Source organism: Palaemon carinicauda, chromosome 12, assembly GCF_036898095.1.
Source record: "Palaemon carinicauda isolate YSFRI2023 chromosome 12, ASM3689809v2, whole genome shotgun sequence".
NCBI lineage: Eukaryota > Metazoa > Arthropoda > Malacostraca > Decapoda > Palaemonidae > Palaemon > Palaemon carinicauda.
The window spans coordinates 4,428,931-4,442,314 of NC_090736.1; the positions used below are offsets into that span (position 1 = coordinate 4,428,931).

Sequence of the window (13,384 nt, forward strand, 5' to 3'; positions counted from 1 at the left end):
TAAGATTTTGCCTAGATCACAAGATCTACCAGTTCAAGGTGTTGTGTTTTGGTCTCTCCACAGCACCTCAGGTGTTCACCAGAGTCTTCACCATCATCTCTTCGTGGGCACACAGGACCGGCATCCGTCTCCTTCGTTACCTGGACGACTGGCTGGTCCTGGCAGACTCGGAGGTATCCCTTCACCACCGAGACAAGCTCCTCGAGGTTTGCCGGGATCTGGGGATCGTGGTGAACCTCGAAAAGTCTTCTCTGTAGCCCTCTCAGAGACTGGTTTATCTAGGTATGATCATAGACACCAATCTCCACAAAGCCTTACCATCAGACGAAAGGATTTCAAGGCTGAGGAAGGTCGCGAGACCTTTCCTCACTCGAGAAGAACTCCCAGCCCAATCAGGGCTTCGTCTCCTCGCTCCTCGGCCACCTTTCCTCTCTAACCCGCCTCGTTCCCATCAGTCGCCTCAGGATGAGATCCCTTCAGTGGCGACTGAAGTCCCGGTGGAGTCAAGGTCTCGACTCCCCGGACATCTTGATCCCTATGGGATCGGCGGAACGGTCGGACCTGGAGTGGTGGGTGGCAGACGAGAATCTACGAAAGGGAGTGGATCTTCTCGTCTCCCCCCCAGATTTGATGTTATTTTCGGACGCATCAAACAAGGGGTGGGGGGGGCCCCACGTGCTGAACCACAGGGCCTCCGGCCTGTGGTCAAAATCAGAAAAGTACCTTCACATAAATCTGCTGGAGATGAAGGCCGTCTTTCTGGGCCTTCAAAAGTTCCACCAAATCCTGGCGGGTCACTCCGTAGTGGTGATGAGCGACAACACCACGGTGGTGGCTTACATTAACAAGCAGGGAGGTACCTTTTCGGAACTGCTGTCCCATCTTGCAGTAGAGATCCTGAGATGGTCCGAGGCCCACTCGATATCACTTACAGCTCGCTTCATTCCAGGCAAGAGGAATGTGCTCGCCGACAGTCTGAGCCGAGCGACGCAGATAGTGAGTACCGAGTGGTCTTTGGATTCTCTGATAGCCAACAAAGTCCTGACTTTGTGGGGTTCTCAGACTGTGGATCTGTTCGCTACGTCGTTGAACGCAAAGCTTCCGCTGTACTGCTCCCCAGTCCCGGACCCCAAGGCTCTCTGGCAGGATGCCTTCCAACAACGGTGGGACAACGTCGACGTGTACGCCTTTCCCCCGTTCTGTCTGATGAGGAGGGTCCTCAACAAGACCAGAACATCGGTCAATCTCTCGATGACTTTGATAGCTCCGCTGTGGCATCACGCGGAGTGGTTTCCGGACCTTCTGCTGCTCCTCACGGAGATCCCGAGGGAACTCCCTCCACGTCACGAGGTACTCAAACAACCACACTCCAACATCTTCCTCAAAGCCGTAGCTTCGCTTCGACTTCACACCTGGAGACTATCCAGCATCTCCTCAAAGAGAGAGGATTTCACAACAAGTTGCGGAAAGGATGTCTGGTCACCTGCGCAGGTCATCCGCAGGAGTCTACCAGGCGAAGTGGCGAGTTTTCTGTGGTTGGTGCCGTGGAAGGGGTATCTCTCCCCTCGATGCCACTCTACCAGCAATAGCGGAGTTCCATGTGTATCTGCGGGAAGAAATGCGCCTTTCAGTCTCGGCAGTGAAAGGCTATTGCTCAGCCTTAAGTCTTGCCTTCAGGCTCAAAGAATGAACATTTTCTCCTCGCTGGAACTGTCCCTGCTCATACGAAGTTATGAACTTACCTGCCCTCAGTCGGAAGTGAGACCTCCTTCTTGGAACGTGGTTCGAGTCCTCAGGTCTCTTAAGAGGCCTCCCTACGAACCATTACGCCAGGCTTCGGACCGCCACCTTACCTGGAAGACGGTGTTCCTTCTAGCTTTGGCCTCGGCCAAGCGAGTTGGCGAACTACATGGTCTCTCATACGACGTTGCCCATTCAAGGGGATGGGGGGAGGTGACGTTCAGCTTCGTCCCTGAGTTTGTTGCCAAGACTCAGAACCCGGGAGTACAGGACCCTAGGTTCGACTCTTTCCAGGTCTCGAGTCTTCGTTCCGTAACAAATGACCCAGATTATCTCCTACTGTGCCCAGTTAGGAGTCTGAGGTTGTATCTGAAGAGAACAGCTGCAGTCCGGCCCTAGGTGCGAGCCTTGTTTGTTAGCACCGGGCCAACGAAGCAGAGGGTCACCGTCACCAAGAACACCATCTCGGCCTGGATCCGTAAGGTAATCCACCTGGCCTTGAGTTCTGACCCTCCCCCGTCACGATGCCCTAGGGCGCATGATGTCAGGGGCGTAGCTGCGTCCCTGGCCTTCAAGAAGAACTTTAACGTGACGCAGGTCCTGCAAGCCGGGGTCTGGAAGCGTCAGACTACCTTCACGGCCCACTACCTGCAAGACGTGACCCACAGGAGGCTCGATACGTTTTCTATCGGCCCTGTGGTGGCTGCACAACAGCTGGTCTAACCTCAGGCTCCTAATTGGACAAGTAGCAGAGGGTTGAGGGAATAGTTACCCGGTTTTAGTCTGTGTGAATGAAAAGATCTGTCTGGCCCTTTTCTTTTCTTCATCCTCTCCTCCCTTGGAGAAAAACAGCATCCTGGTTCTTTGCACAGCTGACCTCAAACCTCTGCAGGTAAGCCATGCTTCCTTGTGTTCCTAGTATTAGCTTATAATACTGTCATGTCCCCATATCCTGACGAGGTGGTATTGGGTTGTCCTAGCCTAGATTTCCTTATTAAGGACTCCAGGTCAACTTCCTAGGACGTGTCACTGCTCACCTTCACACACAGCTTACGTAGGCCACAGCAGTCCTTGACTGCCTGCGAGGTGCAGGGTCCCCGATCCTGGAGTTGCTTTATGAACTCAGGTTCGGGGACCCCGGGCAAGCCAAAGTCAGTATGGCAGGGGACTTACCTCCCTTCCTTAGGGTTGCGTCACCCCATGTAAATAGCGTAGTTTGTATTCAGTTAAGGAACAAATGACAAATTCGTAGATAATTTGTATTTTTCCTAACGATACAAACCTAGCTATTTACAGTTATGTGCCCGCCAGCCCTGTCCCCCAAGATAAGTCCTACCTCTAAGTAAAGTGGGGGAATCACCGGTGTGTGTGAGGGTGGAAGGGTAGCAAGTTAACCAGCCCCCCCCCTAACTAGCGGTGGGGTAGGAAACCCTCGTTAAAACTTTATGGCTCGTCATCGGCTGCGCCGAAGTAATTACCCCATGTAAATAGCTAGGTTTGTATCGTTAGGAAAAATACAAATTATCTACGAATTTGTCATATTTCAAGTTCATGGTAGTAATTGGCCTTTCCACCTGTTTGGTAAACTGGTCATACAGGGGAGAGGGGGATGGGAGAGAGTGTGGTAGAAAATTTTTAATTTTTTGTTAAGAGCTCAGGAAGCCAGCGGCCTTGACGATTAAAGCATGGCGACTACAATTTAAGTGTCAAATTGATAAAGTTTAAGAAAATTCTGTTTGTTCCGGCGCTATACACAAACCCTATGCTCTGTAAAATAGGAGAATTATTTCGGTGCTAGCTTGAATCCAGCCGTTAAAGCTTTTGTGAAGTGTAATTACCCTCCGCTAGTTAGCGGAGGGAGGTAGCTGGGATAACCCACCACCCCACTCACACCAGTACTAGTAAACAACCGTCACTTTTTATTTCGTCTTGGCAGATTGCAGACATTGTTTTGCTCCCATGCTAAACCCCCAAAATAAAAGTTTTCTATTGAACTGGCCTAAAAAAACAGAAAAATTTTCTTCCTTTCTTTTTCTTTTTAAATATTAATCTTAGCCGGTGAATATATAATAGCTGACGTCTCCCGACGGCTCGACAGAATTCAAAAACTCGCGAGCGATCGCCATGAAGGTAGCGGGTGTGCCCACCAGCGCCAACTATCGGCCAGATACCGCATATACATGTAAACAGCTCCAGTTCTTCTCTGTCGGTTTCATCGACAAGTCGATTCCACTCGCTATTATGACCTCGAGTTTTCTACCGAATTGGTGAAGTACTTGGTTTTGGTTTTATTGCTTTCGCCGTGTTGGATTATTCAATACTATCCTCAAAAGAAATGCTTTTGAAAGGAGAGTAAAAGTGTTTTGCCCTTGCTTTATCTCTGGTTTTTTTCCATAGAGTAAAAATGGCCGACCCTTCCCTTAGTGTACGGAAGTGTGTTTTAGGCTTTTAGCAATTATCTTATCACGTTATAAATTGTTGTTGTTAATTATAGATTTTCCTCTATATATTTTATATCTCACCCGCCTTCATTAGGCCTCTTCGATTAGCTTTCCATTTATACTAAACATCAAGATAAATTTTAATGATTTGTTTATATGCGGCCTTACCTATTCCTCCCCTAATCCGAGAGTAGGCGGTCCTAACTTGGAAACCGAAGTTAAACAACGTTGAGCCCATTCAACTTTTATTTTCGTTAAGTTTAAATCATTTGCTCTGTAAGAGTTATTAAATGAATATTTTTTAGTAGATATTTTATGAAAGATTTTCTTTGAATAGTCTTCGTGCTGTTTCAAAGATGAACTAACGTTTGGTTTATTTATGCTACGCAGTTTGCGCTCGATCGTTACGATAGAGAAAGAGAGAATCACGGTTTCACTTTGCAGAAAGAGTAAATCGATTTTGACGTTTTGTTCATTCTTCTTTCAAACTGAAATGTTTTAAATACTAATTTAAAGGAACTTGTTAATTTTCAATTTCTTAGTCCTTTCAGTTTTTTCCTTTGGTCAAATAACCTGTTTATTGACGAAGGGTAAGTGGGCTTTTCTCTTCTGTGTGAAATCAAGAGAGAGAGAAAGAGAGAGACGGAGAGAGAGAGAGGAAGAGAGAACGTTCCGATCTTTATTCTCGTCCCAAGCGAGTAACGTTGTTCTCGAGTCAGTTTTTTTTTACTCTCGTCCCAAGTCTCTGTACGGGGAGAAAGGATAAAACGTTTTTAGTTTTTATTCTCGTCCCAAGGCACTGTACGGTGAGAGATTGAAAACGTAGTTTTTAATGATCTAGTGTTTAGTCTCCTCCCCAGTCACTGATCCTTTTAACTTTATATATTTCCGTTTTATTCGATATATATGTTTACTGTTTTTTTTGCTTGTATTAATGTGCTTACATTATACGACTTATTTCGTAATTATAACCTTTTGATGTAGGGGAGAATTGCGTGCTTCAGGTAGAAATCAGTTTTTATTCATGCCTAATGTGAAATTATTGAAAAATTCGATTTCAGTGAAGTAAGTGCAAAAACAGAAAATCGTAGTGATAAAGTGATAATTGCGCAAAGTGTTTTTTAGTGTTGCGACCGAGGGTTCGTCTGTTCGTGCTTGTCGTTCACCTAGTCCGATACCTCTTTCAGGCTCCCATGCTACCAGGGAGAAGTAATGTCGTAGGACTTATGGGGACGAGAGGCTTTAACCAACGAACAAACGTTCCCTCTATGGTATCGGGCGTGTCTAGCAAGATCGCCCCTACCATTAGACGAGCGAGGCTGTTTTTCTCCTCGTCATCCGAAGGCTTCTCGCAAAAGAAATCTTGGAGCAAAGTTTCTAGACCCTTAAAGCGGAAGTCAGTCCATTCAGGACAGGTCCAGCGTCCTGGCTGTAGCCATGGGGACAGCTCTGACCCTTTGCAGTCGTCGGAAGACGATTCGCTTATTAAACGCAAGCGTAACACGGGGTCCGAGGGTCGGGGTAAAGGCAATGTTTTGCCAACACAGACGTTACCGTCGTCTCGGCCCGTCCCGACTCCTGTTGATCCTAAATGGGTTGTCCTGCAGGACATGCAGACTAAGCTTGCCTCCCTTATGGAGAAGTATGACGTTGAGCAGGTTCACTATGAACCTTCGCTTTCGAGTCGCCGTTACACTAAACGAGACTCTGGCCGTCAGCCGCCCAAATGAGTATTTACTCGTCCGTTTGATGTTATGAAACGTGATGTCGGGAGTTTGTCACGTCAGTCACGTGACTTGGATCCTTACTCGCTGCAGTCCTGTGTTGACTTTCAGCCGCTACCGCAGCCTCGTGTTGACGTTCAGCCGCTGCCGCAGTCTCGTGTTGACGTTCAGGACGCTCGCCAACCAGCTCAGTTGCCTTGTTTTGACGTTGAACGTCAAGCACCGCAGTCAAGAGTTGTTTTAACTGCTCTATCTAGGCAGTCAAGGCAGTCTCGACTTGACGTCGAGCGTCCTCCCGCACCTGTTGTTGTTGCTGGTCAGTCCTTTAAGCAGTTACATGACGTAGCGTCCTTGATTGCTACTGATGCTCCTTTGCGTGTGGACTCTGCTTGTCAAGCATTGCCACCACGGCAGGTCTCTCCCTTGCTTGAGACTCGGCAATTGTCGGACGAGGTTCCTTCAGATGAGGAAGTTGCTGATCCCCCTCCTACTGATATTCCCTTGGGGACTCTGTCAGACGGAGAGGAGCCTAAAGCTGCTCAGCCCTCTATGGACTTTAAATAAATCATGCTGATTTTTAAGGATCTTTGTCCGGACCATTTTGTAACTGCTGCTCCTCGTTCGCCTAAACGTCAGAGTTTACACTAGGCCTAGCTACTTCGAAGCCGTTGTTTTCTAAGCTAGTGCTCTCTCGCTCTTCTAAGAGAGCTTTACGTTTGCTAGGCGACTGGTTGATCACCAGGAGGAGTTTGGGGGAGACAGCCTTTGCTTTCCCTCCTTTTAAACTGGCTTATAGAGCGAGCGTCTGGTATGACACGGGAGAAGTTCTCGGCTTGGGAGTTCCTGCCTCTGCCCAGATAGACTTCTCAAGCCTCATAGACTCTCCCTGGCGCCTGGCCATGAGACGCTCCAAGATTTTATGGTCGGCTTCAGAGCTAGACCATCTCCTGTTAGGAGTTTTTTCGAGCGTTTGAAGTTTTGCTGTACAATTATGTCATGCATAAACAAGGCTATCAGGGATGGCTCCAATGATCTGACAGCCACGTTCTCTGCAGGAACAAGACTATCAGGGATGGCTCCAATGATCTGGCAGCCACGTTCACTGCAGGAGTACGTAAGATGCAAGTGCGCTCAATGTGTTCATTGTCAAGACAAACTTCACGATGAAGTCTACCGAGCTGTCTTGACAGCATTAATGGAAGGCGACTGGATGGTCTCTCTCGACCTTCAGGATGCATACTTCCACATCCCGATTCATCCAAACTTTCAACTACATCTAAGGTTTGTGGACGGGAAAGTAATGTACCACTGTCGAGCACTGTACTCCGACCTCATTCCTGCTCCTCTTGTTTTTACATGGCCCTTGCAAAATGTAGCAAGCTTTCTACATTTTTTGAGGATTCAGAGCCTCCCTTTATTTTGACGACTGGCTAATCAGGGCGTTCGTCATTATATCGCTGTCTGGAGAGCCTCTAATGGACATTAGACCTAACCAAGGAGCTAGGTCTCATAGTGAACGTAGAGAAGTCGTAACTTACAGTATCCCATCCCAGACTATTCTTTTTTTTTGGGAATGGAGATACAGTGTCTGATTTTTCGACCCTTTTCGTCTCCCGCAAGAATGGAACAAGCTCTGTTAAAAGTCCTTCACTTGCAAGAGAAAAACAGTTGCTCTGTAAGAGTTTGAACTAGCCTCGTGGGAACTCTTTCATCGCTGGAGTAGTTTATCTCTCTGGGGAGACTCAACCTATGCCCTTTCCTATTTCACCTAAACATTGGAACAAGGAGAAGGGCTTAGTGAGTATCTCTTTCCCAATCTCCAACTCAGTCTAGACATGTCTGACTTGGTGGGACAGCAACATCAGACTTCGAGAAGGTCTTTCTCTTGCGATCAAGAACCCAAACCATGTGTTGTTTTCAGATGCAGCGGATTTGGGTTAGGGAGCTCCACTGGACAGTCTGGAAGGCTCGGTTCTTTGATCCACGGATCAGAAGGAACTCCTTTTAAGGCAGTAACATCTCTCCTTTGGCGAGATTTGTGCAGAAATGAATGTCTTGGCGGACGGCCTCAGCAGAAGAGGACAAGTCTTCTCCATGGAGTGGACGTTGCATAAGGCTGTGTGCGAGAAGCTATGGATGACATGGGGTCTACCCACCATAGATCTTTTTGCTACTCTCTCTGACAAAGAGGCTCTCGACTTACTGCTTTCCAGTTCCAGATCCAGAGGCAGCTCACATAGACGCTTTCCTGCTGGACTGGTCTCACCTGGACATTTATGCCTTTCCACCTTTCAAGATCCTAGACAAGGTGCTGCAGGAGTTCACCTCTCACGAAGGGACCAGGTTGACATTGGTTGCTCCACTCTGGCCCGCGAGAGAGTGAGTAACAGAGGTACTTCAATGGCTGGTAGACGTTCCAAGGAGTCTACCTTTAAGGATGGATCTCTTACGGCAGCCACGTAAGGAGTCTTCATCAAAGCCTCCCCGCGCTTCGTCTGACTGCCTTCAGACTATCGAAAGACTCTCAAGAGCTAGAGTATTTTCGAAGGGGGCAGCCAGAACGATTGCGAGAGCTAGGAGAGCATCTACCATCAAGGTCTATCAGTCGAAGTGGGAAGTCTTTAGAGACTGGTGCAAGTCATCATCCATTTCCTCTTCCAGTACCTCTGTAGCCCAAATTGCAGACTTTCTCCTACATCTGAGAAATGTTCGATCCCTCTCAGCGCCCACTATTAAGGGCTACAGGAGCATGTTGGCGTCTGTGTTCAGACATAGAGGCTTAGATCTGTCCAATAATCAAGATCTCCAAGATCTCCTTAAGTCCTTCGAGACCTCTAAGGAGCGTCGTATGGCAACTCCTGGATGGAACTTAGACGTGGTCCTAAGGTTCCTAATGTCCGACAGGTTTGAGCCATTACATTCAGCCTCCCTGAAGGATCTCACCCTCAAGACGCTTTTCTTAGTGTGCTTGGCTTCGGCTAAAAGGGTCAGTGAGATCCATGCCTTCAGTAGGAACATCGGCTTTTCTACAGATAAAGCCACATGTTCACTTCAGCTTGGTTTTCTTGGCCAAAAATGAACTGCCTTCTCGTCCTTGGCCTAAGTCATTTGATATACCTTGCCTGTCAGAGATCGTAGGCAACGAGCTTGAAAGAGTGCTGTGTCCAGTTAGAGCTCTGAAGTTTTATTTAGCTCGGACTAAATCCTTACGAGGTGGATCTGAGGCTTTGTGGTGCTCAGTTAAGAAGCCTTCATTGCCTATGTCAAAGATTGCTTTGTCATATTTTATTAGATTTTTAATCCGAGAGGCTCATTCTCACTTGAGTGAAAAAGATCGTTGCTTGCTTAAGGTTAAGACGCACGAAGTAAGAGCTATAGCAACTTCTGTGGCCTTTAAGCAAAACAGATCTCTGCAAAGTATTATGGACGCGACCGTTTGGAGAAGCAAGTCGGTATTCGCGTCATTTTACTTAAAAGATGTCCAGACTCTTTATGAGGACTGCTACACACTTTGTCCATTCGTTGCAGCGAGTGCAGTAGTGGGTAAGGGTTCTACCACTACATTCCCTTAATTCCAATATCCTTTTAATTTTCTCTTGAAATGTTTTTAATTGGGTTGTACGGAAGGCTAAGAAGCCTTTCGCATCCTTTTTGATTTGGCGGGTGGTCAAATGTCATTTCTTGAGAGTGCCCAGATTAAGGGTTTTGATGAGGTCCTGTTGTATGGGTTGTTGCCCTAGATACTTCAGCTCCTGGGAGTCTTTCAGCATCCTAAGAGGATGGCTGGGCTTCGTGAGGAAAGCGGACTAACAAGGCAGAGTAATCGTTAGAGTCAGCTTCCTTACCAGGTACCTATATTTATTTGGGTTTTGTTATGATATAATTGTCAAAAACTCTAAGCATATACGCCGTAAACTGTATTAATACTGGTCTCTACCCACCACCATGGGTGTGAATCAGCTATTACATATTCACCGGCTAAGTTTAATATTTAAAAATGATATTTTGATTATAAAATAAATTTTTGAATATACTTACCCGGTGAATATATAAATTAAAGGCCCCCCCCTTCCTCCCCGATAGAGACACAGCAGGATGAGAAGAACTGGAGCTGTTTACATGTATATGCGGTATCTGGCCGATAGTTGGCGCTGGTGGGCACACCCGCTACCTCCATGGCGATCGCTCGCGAGTTTTTGAATTCTGTCGAGCCGTCGGAGACGTCAGCTATTATATATTCACCGGGTAAGTATATTCCAAAATTTATTTTATAATCAAAATATCATTTTTCAGGTTTTACTTCCCGTGAGATCCTTAAGAATGCGGGTTTGTCTTGGTAATGAAGGGCGCCGTTGCAGCACCTTCTTGTCGAGTGTGTCAGGAGAGGTCGCTTCCAAATGTCTGAGGTTTAGTAGGCGACGAAAGAAAATGGCAAAGAGGGATTCTTCACCTTCGAGGGAATAAACCTCGCCTTTGTTCTCCATCGACTCGACCTCTTCATGATGACTCTGCTCATTCGAGTTTCCCTGGGAGTCGGGCGAGTCCGAGTGGTGCTCGTATGACTCTGGGTCAACCTTACGTGTCGGGGGCCCCCGTTGCTTCCCCTGGAGAAGCAGTGCTGGCCGCCTCTGCCATAGGGAAGTCTCTTTCTGATCAAGCAGTTCTTCGTCTTTGGCCTTTCGTAGGGCTCACTGGTTCTCCGTGCAAGGAAAGGTTGCAAGAGGTCTTGTGGTTGGGTGCGCAACGGGAGCACACATCCTTCCCAAGGATTGATTCCGATCTTCCCCCATTGAGACTCCGTAGGTCGACGACCGAAAAACTAGTGCACGTTCAGCTGTCTTGAGCTCAACTTCTACTCGCTCTGATGTTGGCTCTGCTTTTGCAGGTGGGTGTGGGCAGTTGCTGACAAGTACTCCTTAGAGGGACTTGTTGATGATCCTTTTGGGGAACCCAGGGACTAGCTTCGGCTACATCTCAAGGGCGGTTCATGAAATTGATCTTTTGGAAGAGTTCACTCAACCGGAAGGGAGACGAAGTGAGCTGTTGTAATTCCAAAGTGGCAATTATTTACTAGTGTTGTTGTGAATGGGGTAGTGCGTTACTCCCCCTGCCCTTTCCTCTAACTAGTAGAGGGTAGTTACACCTTGCAAAAGCTATAACGGCTGGTTTTCAGCTAGCGCCGAAATAATAGTATGTAAAGAGCTTTAGGTTTGTATAGTTAGGAAAAATACAAATTATTTCAAATTTATAATTTTTAACTTTATCTTTTATACATACATACATACATATACCAAGGCACTTCCCCCAATTTTGGGGGGTAGCCGACATCAAACAAATGAAACAAAAAAGGGAACCTCTCCTCTCTACGTTCCTCCCAGCCTGACAAGGGACTCAACCGAGTTCGGCTGGTACTGCTAAGGGTGCCTCAGCCCATCCTCCCCCGTTATCCACCACAGATGAAGCTTCATAACGCTGAATCCCCTACTGCTCGTACGTCCGCGGTCTTCCAAGGCACCGGAGGAAGCAGCAGAGCTTACCGGAACTGCGTCATAATCACTCTCCATTCATTCCTATTTCTAGCACGCTCTTTTGCCTCTCTCACATCTATCCTCCTATCACCCAGAGCTTCCTTCACTCCATCCATCCACCCAAACCTTGGCCTTCCTCTTGCACTTCTCCCATCAACTCTTGCATTCATCACCTTCTTTAGCAGACAGCCATTTTCCATTCTCTCAACATGGCCAAACCACCTCAACGCATTCATATCCACTCTAGCTGCTAACTCATTTCTTACACCCATTCTCACCTCACTACTTTGTTCCTAACCCTATCTACTCACGATACACTAGCCATACTCCTTAGACATTTCATCTCAAACACATTCAATTTCTGTCTCTCCATCACTTTCATTCCCCACAACTCCGATCCATACATCACAGTTGGTACAATCACTTTCTCATACAGAACTCTCTTTGCAATCATGCCCAACCCTCTATTTCTTACTACTCCCTTAACTGCCCCCAACACTTTGCATCCTTCATTCACTCCCTGATGTACATCTGCTTCCACTCCACCATTTGCTGCAACAACAGACCCCAAGTACTTAAACTGATTCACCTCCTCAAGTAACTCTCTATTCAACATGACATTCAACCTCGCACCACCCTCCCTTCTCGTACATCTCATAACCTTATTTTTACCCACATTAACTCTCAACTTCCTTCTCTCACACACCTTTCCAAATTCTGTCACTAATCAGCCAAGCTTCTCTTCTGTGTCTGCAACCAGTACAGTATCATCTGCAAACAACAACTGATTTACCTCCCATTCATGGTCATTCTCGTCTACCAGTTTTAATCCTCGTCCAAGCACTCGAGCATTCACCTCTCTCACCACTCCATCAACATACAAGTTAAACAACCATGGCGACATCACACATCCTTGTCTCAGCCCCACTCTCACCGGAAACCAACCTTACCTTTTGCTAAATATTTCTCGCATATCTGCCTAACTGTAAAAATCTGATTCATACAACCCCTACCTCTTCTAAAACCACCCTGTACTTCTATGATTGCATTCTTTGTTTTATCCTTAATCTGATTAATCAGTACTCTACCATACACTTTTCCCACCGCACTCAACAAACTAATACTCCTTGAATTACAACACTCATGCACATCTCTCTTACCCTTATATAGTGGTACAATACACGCACAAATCTTTTATAGAATTACCAAAACCTTTCTTGTTACATATTACTCTACACTATATTTTGTACATTTGTACCTGCCTATGCAGAAGGATGTTTAGCATGTATGTTTTTAGAGATTAGTGATTGATTAGTGTGTGGTGAAAGTTTTTCATAAATCTAATGTTACATGTATATTTATTGTCCTGTTCAGTTTCAGATTAGAAAATTAGATGAAAATGTGATCAATGAGGCTAAGGATAATGGTGGTATGCAAAATTGCCATGTTGTTGCCAAACCTTTAACTAAAGACGAGACTAACAATGTATGGAAATGGGTATTTATGGAGAGGTGAGTATTCACTGAATATTTGTATGTCCATTTTCCAATTTTTTATTACGTGCTTCTACTGAAAACATTATAAGATGCAAAGTGTTTCGTATGTAATGAATATTATTACCGAGTTCTTTTGTTTTTATATCAAACCATATTTTTCATACAAACTGTTTCTATAACAAACTAGTTTTTTTTATACAACCCCCATTACCATGTGTGTCTACAATATTGGTATTGTATCCTTGACAAAATTTTATCAGAATCTTTAATGTTATCAGTTTTTTTTGCTAAAGTTTTAACCCTTTTACCCCCAAAGGACGTACTGGTACGTTTCACAAAAGCCATCCCTTTACCCCCATGGACGTACCGGTACGTCCTTGCAAAAAATGCTATAAAAAATTTTTATATTTCATATTTTTGATAATTTTTTGAGAAAATATAGGCATTTTCCAAGA

General features: G+C 46.0%; 1 protein-coding gene across 4 annotated transcripts in view; it reads left to right on the top strand.

Moving 5' to 3' along the window:
• LOC137651175 (DEP domain-containing protein 1A-like) overlaps positions 1 to 13,384 on the top strand; it is an 87,895-nt gene that overhangs the window by 34,619 nt on the left and 39,892 nt on the right. For 3 of the 4 annotated variants that reach the window (XM_068384318.1, XM_068384320.1, XM_068384321.1), the window contains exon 5: positions 12,808 to 12,944. In XM_068384318.1, the coding sequence (XP_068240419.1) occupies positions 12,808 to 12,944 (137 nt within the window). The remainder of the gene's footprint in view (positions 1 to 12,807; positions 12,945 to 13,384) is intronic. The other variant, XM_068384319.1, reaches the window with a different exon arrangement.